This window comes from Trachurus trachurus (assembly GCF_905171665.1).
Source record: "Trachurus trachurus genome assembly, chromosome: 16".
In the NCBI taxonomy this organism is placed as follows: domain Eukaryota; kingdom Metazoa; phylum Chordata; class Actinopteri; order Carangiformes; family Carangidae; genus Trachurus; species Trachurus trachurus.
In genome coordinates, this window is record NC_139902.1 from 26,553,713 (window position 1) to 26,565,431 (window position 11,719).

Below are 11,719 nucleotides of genomic sequence, written 5' to 3' on the forward strand. Positions count from 1 at the left end.
AGAAAGTCCAGTTTCTCAAGCAAGTCTTTAGCAAACAGCGGAGTCCTGGAGGCAGCATGGACCTGGACAGGTAGGAGAAAACCATCCATATTACGGCGAATTTCAGTAGTTTTACTCTAGTTTTCATAAGTTATTATATATTTTAATTGTCTTTTGTTTGTCTCTTTGTTTTACAAATGCGACTGAACATTTGCCTATAATAAAAAATACATAAATTCTATATATTTTTTAAACATTAATATGATATGTGATTTTTATTTTTGCAAGATAAATTTCTCTAAATGCATCACGGAGACAGACATGACTTATTATATGAATATGATATTACAGTGATGTGCTAAAGATCTGACTAATCTGTGAATATTAAGAACTGCAATATACACACAATGTCTCTTCCTGTCAGATGTGTCTTTAAAAAATGACACATTAAAAAAGTTAACTCTTAATTTTTTTTATATCTCTCTTCTGACTTGGATGTGTATATACTGTTGAGCTGTTGTTCCTCGATGAATTTTAGATAAACACACCTCACATGGCCCTGGCTACTAGCTTGGTGAGAAACAGCCTGAGGCAGACTTAGTGGCTTGGCAGCCGTGACTTCTGTTAATGACACATTGGCTTTGCACCAACAAACATGGCTCTTTTGTCTCTTCTTCTTCTCCATTGTCCCGTTTGACCCTGAGCAGTAAAAGGCTCCTGGTGGTGATACCCAATGAAGTGTCGGTGGCGCCTTCAGGCCGGCCGTTCAACAGCGAGGATGAGGCGTGGAGGAACTACCTGGAGAACCCGCTGACCGCCGCCACCAAGGCCATGATGAGCATCAACGGAGACGAGGACAGTGCAGCGGCTCTGGGACTCTTGTATGACTACTACAAGGTGTGGAGCGCTTTATACTTTACATCACATTACAAAATCAGTTTCCAGTACGCAGCGTGTTCTGATTTGTCTCAGATCTCATATTTTTTTGTTTGCTTATTGTGTAACTCTGGTCAGGTAAGAGAGAGGGGGCGTGCATCCAGCGCTCTCAAACCCACAGACCTCTCTGCTTTTGGAGCCAATAACAACTGTGGGCACTTGGAAATGCTAGACCAGCACCTTCAGGCTTTGCGCTGCATGCCCGTCAACCTCTCTCTAAACAACAGCAGCTGCAGCACCGCCACCAACACATCAGAACATCAGGGCTACAAGTATGGACCCACCAGCCTTGCAGGAGACACCAGAGGAGGCGATGGTAGAGGTAGAGGTGGAGCAGCTCTTGCTGTGGTCAAGACGGAGCAGCAGATGTCCATGGGAATGTCGTCCTGTGGAGGTTCCTGTCTAGAGGAACCCAGAGAGCGGCTACAGATGGTTTACGAGCCGAGCTGCTATGATTTGTCTCTTTCTGGCTACTTGAAAGATGATGAGAGAAGCACTCCAGACTCCAGCACGTATGAGGATGCTGTGGAGGGAGAGGTGTGTCTTTTTTTAATGTTTTGCTTCACCTTATTTTGATTTTGTGCTCTTCTCCATTTGAAACACATGGTGCATATATACAGTATATGTCTTCTCTTAGCAGATCTACCACAGAAGTCCTTCCTCTGGAGCTGATAAATTCCACTACAACCAAACAGTGTAAGTGAAATCAGAAACCTTGACGTTCGTTTTGTGTTCTCACACAATGTTGTCATCACTAGTAATATTTTATGTTTTGTAAAGACAAAAAAAAAAAACGGAATTAAATCCCTAAATCAGCTGGGTATTGCATTTGTTGGGGACTATTTCCAACTGTGGATTAACACAAATTTGGCTGTCAAGTCAGTAAATAAAACCTGTTTGTTAAAGCCTTATAATATCCTCTTTAATGCCCCATCAGACCAACCCTTTCTGGTTCTCAAAATTCATTTTAATTTGTTTTCATTCATTAAAATGTTGATGCCATTTGTGTATAAGTTACTTGCATATACAAAAAGGTGTTTTATTCTTGTATTAGAGGAGATACTGTCTTCATGATGGGTCGTCACATGGTTTATATGTCTTTGCAGTGATGGTTTCCACTACAGTCTGGAGGCGAGCATGTCACTGCGGCAGGGGGACGGACCCATGGCTTACCTGAACCGGGGCCAGTTCTACGCCCTGACGCTGTCCAAGAGCGGCTTCAGATCATCCTTAAGTCAGCAGCACAGAGGCAAAGAGCGAGGGGGTCGACCGCTGCCGGCGCAGGGGCCTGATAGGAGCCCACCCAGGGGTGAGCAGTGCACCATGGGAGGCTCTGAGCGGCAGCGAGACAGTATTGTACAGGTGAGGCATGAAACCTTAAAAAAAATCTAATTTTTCTGAGGTTTTGGTCTGATTAAATGATCTGTTTCCCTGCAGAGTGTCATCATGGTCGTCTTTGGAGAGGACAAGTGCAGAGATGAGCAGCTGAAGAATTGGAAATACTGGCACTCCCGTCAGCACACGGCCAAACAGAGAGTCCTGGACATCGGTGAGAGGATTACCACAGTCGGTCTTACCTGCTACAAAACAGTTTTGAAGGGGTTTATTATAAGTAGAGCAGTTCCAGGAAAGAGCTAGATAGAAAATTGGCAAGCACACTTACTGTATGTAATAAAGGAATATAGATACTTCGTCTCTTGAGCTGCACAAACAGAACAATTAAAGAGACAGTGAGCGGGTGGAAAACCCTCAGGAGCCTTTATGAGAATCCCGTATCCTGAAGTGGAACCAGGCTTAATTTGAATAACTGTCAATCCTCGATTCTCACAGGAGTTTTGTGACAAGACAGCCAATGGGTCCGCATTTGCATAGACGTTAACAGGAGAAATGGGTGGGGGCCTGGACCAAGGCCATATCCTGTACGATCAACAAGGGACAGGCCTCGACACGTAGCTTCACAGTCATCGGAATGAGCCAGAAATGTGAAACACTATGGTGGTTTTCTGTCCGTGGCAAGTTCATGCCAATACCACGGCATGAAGCAGAGGCTCAGGGTTTTTTTTTAAGGAGGTAACGACGAAGGCCCTAATGGCAGTCTTTACAAATTTACTGTAGATTTTCATTTATTGGCAAAGTTGTTTTGGAAAAAAGATTTCAGACTGTGAAGAAGATACTTAAAGATTCATGTGATAATGTGTCTAAGACAGAAAAAAAACATTTAAAGAAGCGAACTGAAGTGCAAGTTTTTGTCACAAGTAGTTTAGTTACCGTACTATCCAAATGTAATTAAAGTAGGCCTGTTGTACTCAAGCAGTTAATATTTTTGAAGTGGTCAAGACAAGCTTTATGATGAAAACCTGTAACAGCACATTGCCACTAAGGTGTTAAATGCATTATCTGTTAAAGTGATATATAATCATATTTTAATCATGGAGGACATTTTTCTGCAGAACCAGATTTTTTAAAATAAAAAAAAAAGCTTAAAATTTGTTTAGACTTTGACTTAAGTGGGGTTTTTACATGTAGTGCATTATATTTTACATTGTTTTGTATTATTGCTTGTGCTGCAATTTTGAAAGTGCCTTGAATTAGCCAAACTTCCCAAACTGACCCTGATGAAACCATTATTTTTGTCGTCTTCACTTTCCATGCAGCCGACTACAAGGAAAGCTTCTGCACGGTTGGAAATGTGGAGGAAATCGCCTACAACGCCGTCTCGTTCACATGGGATGTCAGTGAAGAAGCCAAGGTAAAACACAATGGAAAGGAAGAGTGGGGAGATGATGCTGCTTGAGTCAAATAATGATTGATCCGATACAGAGTTTAGAGTTTGGTTTTGTCTGATTTTCTAGAGACTCGATCTTTACTCACTCGACTCCTGACATCTCAAAGTTTTAGAGAAGTTTATGGAGAATATTTCAGACCTCCTTCCAACACATTTCATCCTCTGTGACAGTTGGAGCATCTCATGGTTTGAGTTTCTGGTCATTATTTGGAGCCACAGACACACACATAGAGACAAACCCAAAACAAAGGCTACTTCTGTTACACCTTTGTGGTAAACACACACACACACACACACTCTCTGACACAGCATCAAGCCCCCTTCAGGCTGTTTTGGGCTCAGGACATTGTGGCTGTGGCTCAAACGTCATGAGAAATCCCCCAAACAGCCTGGAGAGGAGAGGAGAGGAGACGAGAGGTGTTTTCCACTCTGTGGGTTTGTGGGTAAATATTTACTGTTTAGCCAACACCTTCACTCAGTCACCAAACTGTTGGCTCTGCCAGATTAGCTGTCAGTCAGTCAGACAACACAAAAGTAGGCTACTTTAAACCATTTTGCACAGAACTTGGTGGAGGAATGGACCAGTTTTACTTCCCCCAACATTGCAAGATGGTTTGCTAATTTTTGAGGGTATAATGTAGCTTGATTTAATTTCTGATGTATTTATGGTTTGTAATTTGTTGCATGGGTATACTGTATTGGCGGCCATGATAGTGTTTAGTTGTTGCAGATGTTGCAGCATCAACCAGTTAAAGCTGTTAAACAACACAAACGTGCTCTAGGTCCGTTACTTCTTTCACTCTTTTTGCTAGCATTAGCTGCTGTGTGATGCGATGTGACTCACATGCTAGCGAGCTCTTCTCACCTCTTACATTAGCCGAAGCAGCAGTAGGTTTTTGCAGAGGATATATATGACTTAACGTGGACGCGCATCACGTTATCGTAGTCCAAATGTGTATTTATGTACATTTAGTGTGTGTATAGAATGTGCCTTACCCCATGTGGTAGTATATTTTATTCCATTGTTGCTCTTTTTAAGGCTGCCTTGTACAATCTGGCAGAGGGACAAGCGATGAAAACTAGCTTTGTAAACTAACTCTGGTGCATTTAGATGTTTTTTTGGTTTTGTTTTTCTTACAAATGTTTATTAATTAGTGCATTGTCTCTTTTTCAAATAAACTAAACTAAACTGAAACTGAGACTGGAGGTGCAGCAGCGTGATGGAGCAGGAACATGGAGAGAGGAGAGCTGAGCTGGTTTGGGCGTGGTTTGTTTTTGATTCTTTGGATTTGTTGCTCTGTTGCCAAATACAAACCAGATGATGATTATTAGTCAGACTGCGGCACACTGGCTGTAGTCATGAGCCCCCACACTGTGCAGAAACGTCCTGGAAATGAGCTGGAAGTGCACACCTCTGTTGTTGTTATGAGCTAACGTGGGCTCATGTGTCTCTTTCTTCTCTCTGCGTCGTGCCATCGAGACATTTTGGTTTCCTAACGTGTAGTTAGATTTCCAATCAGACTATTTTATTCCAAATGATATGTTGGGGTTTTTTTTTTTTTTTTTTTTTTTTCCGAGCATGGCTCTGCTGTTGCCAGGCAACAGTCATCATCCTCATTTTAATGGCGTGTGAAATGTATTGATGGGGACGAGCAGCTTCCAGCAGTATTGGCTTTGTTTGTTTGTGCCTGGCCGAGCGGTGGGCACTAAACGACCGCTTTCAGTGGCCTCCTGAACTTTCTTTTTTTTTTTTTAAGGAAGCTATTTGAATGCTCGTACATCCACTAAGCAAAAACACCACAGGCCTCCCACACACACACACACACACCCAGACGCTAGCAGCAATGTGTTCACCACTTCTGGAGAAATTTAAATGGCTTTGGTCTGTGTGTGGAGGTGTGGATTTGTGGAGGGAGGTGTGTGTTTGTGTGTGTGTGTGTGTGTAGGAGGCTCATTTGTGCTCTAGGCCCTTCCAGCAATCAGCCCTCACCTCTGCAGGTTCGGGCACGATGCTTTTGATACCGTGTAGTGGGAAACTGGCTGTTGAGCCATCAGGAGGAATCTCTACCGTTATCCGTCTCTGCCGACCTGTTGCTCAGGTCGTTGATCCTGTTTAACTGGAAAAAAAATTCATCGGGAGTTTATCTTGATTTAGGTGATTTGGCAATAAACACACGTCATCATTAGCCATGGGAAATGTTGCCATCAGGTAATTACATGTGTGAGGAAAACCAGCTGTAGCACCTTTTTATAGTTTTAAATTGTTAAATGGCTGTATACTAACAACAAGCGTATGAATGATTGAGCCTCTCAGTGAGGCAGCAGCTCTGCAGCTCTGCCCTGCTGCATTATTTAGACATTACAGAGCAGACACCCTGAAATCACAACCTACGGAAATCACAATTATTTGTAAGTAATATGCACCAATTAACAGCAGGGAAAAATGACATTGAGAAGAGTCTGACACATTGACATGGCTGGCTTTTGTGTCTGGAGTCTGAACGGCTACTGCTGCTGCTGCTGTGTGATTCATGAGTGTGACCGTCTCACTCATTGCTGCACCTACAGAACAGAAATCTCTATCAGCTGTGAGCCAGAGAGGCTTTAACACTAACCAAGCTTCAGCTGGTGACAGGAAAATAACGGCTTTTATTGTTAAAATAAAGAGAGTAATACCTTAATTACCTGTTTTAATTCACCAATTATTGCTTTACCTGTATAACAGTGGATCAAAGCGATGCATTAGGCAGTCACACCTCTCTGTCGTCAGTGTGCAGAGGCGGAGCAGCAGCAGCAGTGTGTGCGTGTGTTTGTGTGTGTGTTTCCTTTAACATCATTGACCGTCGTCCTGTTGTTTCCCCAGGTGTTTATCTCGGTGAACTGTCTGAGCACAGACTTCTCGTCACAGAAGGGTGTGAAGGGGATGCCTCTGATAATCCAGATCGACACCTACAGCTACAACAGCTGCAGCAGCAGACCCATCCACAGGGCCTTCTCTCAGATCAAGGTCTTCTGTGACAAGGTGAGGACGGATGTGAGCGCTGGGCTGGCAGCCGCCTGCTCTGGTTAGAGATGAGCAAGTATCTCTCTCTCTAAATATATAAAGGTTTATTCTGTCTGTTGGATGTATTCTTCAATAACTCACAAGTCAGTAGCATTGGAATGAAAACACTGATATCATCATCATCATGTAAGACACAGCTTTATTTTGAAATGACCCTGGCATGTATCTGCTGCTATTTAATATTTCACTGGCAAAGACTTGTATGTACAGTAACTTCTTACTAAGATTTAAGAGATATCTTATTTGAGACTCCCAATAGGATCAAGGTTCACATTAAAATCCTGCTTTAATCCAAACAAACAGCAGTTTAATGTTCTTCCAATTTCCTTCTAAATTCAGTAAATCCTAATGTGACACTTTATAATGAACAGGAGGACGATTTTTATTAAAAAAGAAGATGTGAATCTCAATCATTCTCTTTACATCCTCACTGTTTATTCACTTCCAAACATCCTGCTCCTGTTTCTGATTTACCTTTCCCTCTCACAAGAACAGGAGGAGAACCAGTTTAGATAAACTATGTCCTTGAGAGAATTTCTCTCAAGGACATAGTTTATCTAAACTGAGAGAATTCTCTCAAGGACATCGTTTATCTAAACTGGTTTTCCCCCTGTTCTTGTGAATGTACTTTATTTATTTGTGAGTATAGGTAGGCATGCATGTATGAATGTATGTATGTGCATGTAGAAGTATTCTGTGTGTGCGTGCATACCGGTATATGTAAACAGGCCCACTCTTGTGTATGTATTATTGCAGAGGGTTTCTCTGATTTTGGGCGTGTCTATCATGTTTTGTGTTCACTTCCTATTATGATCTTGTACTATTGAAGACTGAACTCTTGTTTTGTACTTCTGTTTGTAATGAGGATCCCCTCGAAAATGAGATGTTATATCTCAAGGAGCTATCCTATTTGAAAATAAAGTCATAAAGTCATGTAAATGTCTGGTCAGAGCTCAGGAATAAAAATGACAAGGTATATTTTAGTTGACATGAATGAAAGTGATAGTGATAAATCAGGAGAGTATATAATCTCATATTGATCTCTGAATTATACCAAATCAAAATCGTATCATGTCAGACTTTGTGTTCTTGACAAACATTGCATGCATTATGAAACTCTTAATTCACCCTCTTAGTGTTTTATTCTTTGTGTGTTTTTTGCAGGGCGCTGAGAGGAAGCTTCGTGATGAGGAGAAGAAAAATCTCAGAAAAAGGATGAAAGGTAAAAAATGTTTTTCTCTCTCCATCTTGGCTTTAAAAAAAAAAGAGATTATGTTCATTTTGATAATGTACAAAAACATTGTGATGGGAAATTTGTTGAAACGGGTTATGAAAGCACTTTCCAGGAAATCATAAGAGTAAATTGAACAGAAAAGGACAGCAGAAGACTAAAAAGCCAGGAAAATGCGATCAAACCTTATCATATCTGTACTTACACTGAAGTGGTTGCCTGGCAACAGATGCTCGGTTCATGCTCTCTCTCTTCCCTCTGCATTAGGGAAAAATGGCAGCTCGGGGCAAAGCTCTCCCATCAAGAGGCCTCAAAACACACTGTTCAAAACCATGATGGACCTGGACTCCCAGCCGGTCCTCTTCATCCCTGACGTCCACTTTGGAAACCTGCAGAGAGCAGGACAGGTGAGAGACACACACAAAAACACACACACAGAGGAAATGTCCTGATTCAGTCACTCACTGTGATTGGTTTGTCCTCTGTTTGCAGGTGTTTGCCGTGAACACAGAGGAGGTCGACAGAGACAGGTGAGTATCACACAAAGCTCATGTCTTTCACCTGAGTAACAACGGGAAGTGGTTTCATTATGAGTCGCTCCGTGTTTGGGTCATGTTGAAACAGATTGTGAATTGTAGGATGATTAATTGTCTCCATTTCACATCTGATGCAAGAGATGAGGAACAAAAACGAAAGCAAGGGGTTTTTGTTCATTTACTGTAAAGCAACACTATGGAAAGCCCAAACACATGTTCTTGCACCATGTAGCTTGGGTTAATAGGATAGGATTCACTGTATGGCAGCACATCAAACACCTGTGGATGTTCAGTTTGCTGGTTTGTGTCGAGATGATGATGATTTACTGTTTGTTCTGTGAACCATTAACAGAGAGAGATGGATACTGCTGAAAATTAAACGAAAACCAAACAAACAGAACTGAAATGTAGAAATTATAAAAGAATATAGACATAATGAAAGTGGAACCATTAAAAACAATGAAAATCAGGAATTAAGAAATGGGCGAGAGTCAACCAGAATAAATAATTTTCCATATTGAGTGTCAGTAGTTTCCTGGCATGAGCACTGATGACCCTTTTCATATATTGGTTGAAGGGATAGTTCAACATTTTTGGCAAATTGGTCACAACTTGTCCACCAGAGCGTTTTGGAGTTGTTGGATTGTGTATTTGATGAGTTTGATGAAGGAAACCAAGAAATCCCATTAGCCTCCGTAGCGTAGCTCTGAGCAGCTCACGGCTCTGCTCTGCTGTTCTAAAAATAGCTTGCACCGACAATTAAAGGTAACGAACCTACTGCTATGACTATAGGGATTATGGCAATGGGCCAATTTGCCAAAATGGACAGGTTTAAAATAAGAAATGTATATTTCTGGTGCTCAAAAGAAAAGGTATCATATCGTACACAAAATGGGTAAGCAATGGTTAAATGGTGTGAGTGTGTGTGTATGTTTATGTGTGTGTATGTTTGTGTGTGTCAGGGGTGTCCTGGTGAAGAGGATGTCATGTGCTGCTGAGGAAGATCCCCCTCCACCTCAGTCCAAGAAGGTCAAAGTGGACGAGGAGAGGAGAGGTTTGTAAATGTCACGTTTGTCTTTTTCATTATATTTCCACTGTACGCCACCCCTCGTAAAGCATTTTATAGAATTTATTGATTATTGATTTCTCTTCTATCTTGTTTATCCTTTGCTTTAGTTCTTCTGTATGTGAGGAAGGAGTGTGATGAAGTGTTCGATGCCTTAATGCTGCATACACCAACCCTCAAGGCTCTGATGGAGGCGGTGAGTACTGAGAAGGAAAACCACTTTGAGCTAAACAGGATTCATTTATCTTAGAAAACTGTGAGAATCTATAATCTGTAACAGTCCGCTGTGACCTCAGGCTGCTTCAACATGTGTAAAATAAAGTGTTTGTTTGTTTTTTCTCACAGATCTCAGAGAAATACACTTTGCCTGCCGACAAGATGACCAAGGTTTACCAGAAAAGCAAGAAGGGGTGAGTCAGACTGCACAGACAAAACACTCACCGTCTGCGGTCATGCTTTATGAGACTGTAATTAAGAACAACAGTGCTTTGAGCTCACATTAATATGCGAACATGCTCACAATGCACAGGGTAATGTCAATCAGATATTACTCAGTAGCTTAGTTTAGTGTGTTTTCATGCTAACTGGCACAAATAAGTGCCACCATAAGGTTTGGGGAACATCATCTGGGAACCATCAATGGGTCCAATCAGTCCATGCAGAAGATGTTTGGATATTTGAGCTGATGCATAAAAAGGCACACTGGCTGAAAACACTCACATGAAGGGTGAATTCCAGTTCTTATCTTAACTCTCAAGCTCAACCCCTAATCTAAGTCGCCCTCAAAACCAAGTGTTAAGGGCTATTTTGTCACTTAAAAATGGGACACCCCTTAAATGCAGATAGGCTACGTCTTCAGACTGTGGGGGGTTTGGCATTAGTTTATTATTTTTTTCATATTTGCACTGTTAACCCTGCCAGTTTAATCATAAGCCACAAACGCAGTTCTATCATCGACGGGTCCATCAGGTCCATGTTTTTGAAATTGCTGTGGACTATCTGTGAGTTACTACTTTGGTTATTAGTTTTTTTGTAGCCTATAAGTTAGTTGAGTTAGTTATATGTTGATATTCAAACAAATAATCTGTATAAATACCATAAACCATGGACATATTCATCTGAAAGTCACCGCATACCAGGTAAACACCAGCTGTAACTATCATTAGATAACTCTGCGGCTACGGGAGATGACATTAGCCCGGTCGGACATTTTACGTATCTTGATAAAACAACTTAACAACTACATTACCAGCAAGAAAAATGACCATTTTGTAAACGATAGCAACATGGCTTGTCCGCACTGGCCGGCCAATGACAAAAGATCCTAAAATAAAAAATAAATGTTATGCAACAGTGAGGTAAATAATCCATAAAATGGGCCTAAACTAAGATAAAACAATGGTTTTGTAATATATTAACAAAGAAAATACTGCATCCTGGGTAGCCCTTGCTCCCAGGGGTGGTGTCGGAGAATCTCAATGTTGAGGGTCGATACAGCCCTTAAACCTTTCCCTCAACTTAACATCCTGAGAATCGGGACAGCACTAGCACTTTGCGGGAGCGTGCATTTTTGAGATTGAGGGTTAAGATAGGAGTTGGAATTCACCCTGACTCAAGGAAAGTGTTAATTTGCTGAATCAACCTTCTTTGTTGTGTTTCTCAGGGTCCTGGTGAACGTGGATGACAACGTCGTCCAGCACTTCTCCAACGAGGACACCTTCATCCTGGCCATCGAGTCCTTCGCAGACTCCTTGCGTATGACTCTGTCAGAGATCTGACAACTGTAGCGGCCGCAGCTCTGTATTAATTCATTCATTCAAGACCCATCATCACACAGTCAGAGTCACAGTGTGTGAGAAAAACTGTGAATATCGTGAGCAGTATTACACGACATCACCGTTTTAAAAAAATTAAAGCCACATAAGTTGTTGCCCCACATCTCCGTCTATAGCACCTGTTGATCAGACTGGAGGAGTGGAAGTTTCTTGCACTATGAACCCGTCGTGCATTCGTTTTTTTTTAGTTTTTTTTTAGATGGGCTCATACAAAAGTGACTGAGACTTGAGAGATTGAGATGACGCCAGAGGAGCTTCCACCCTGTGGTTTCACAGGAAGAGGAGAG

The 11,719-nt window shown here is 41.7% G+C and overlaps 1 protein-coding gene across 1 annotated transcript; it reads left to right on the forward strand.

The window, feature by feature from the left end:
* Positions 1-56: 56 nt before the first annotated feature.
* LOC310999772 (grainyhead-like protein 2 homolog) lies at positions 57-11,375 on the forward strand (the record flags this gene model as incomplete). Its single annotated transcript, XM_083990326.1, has 15 exons — positions 57-70; positions 687-876; positions 994-1,452; positions 1,556-1,611; positions 2,022-2,277; positions 2,353-2,464; positions 3,570-3,664; positions 6,564-6,722; positions 7,929-7,986; positions 8,263-8,402; positions 8,488-8,525; positions 9,494-9,585; positions 9,708-9,793; positions 9,943-10,007; positions 11,261-11,375. The coding sequence occupies 15 exons, from the start codon at positions 57-59 to the stop codon at positions 11,373-11,375; spliced, it is 1,935 nt and encodes a 644-aa protein (XP_083846452.1).
* Positions 11,376-11,719: the final 344 nt, after the last annotated feature.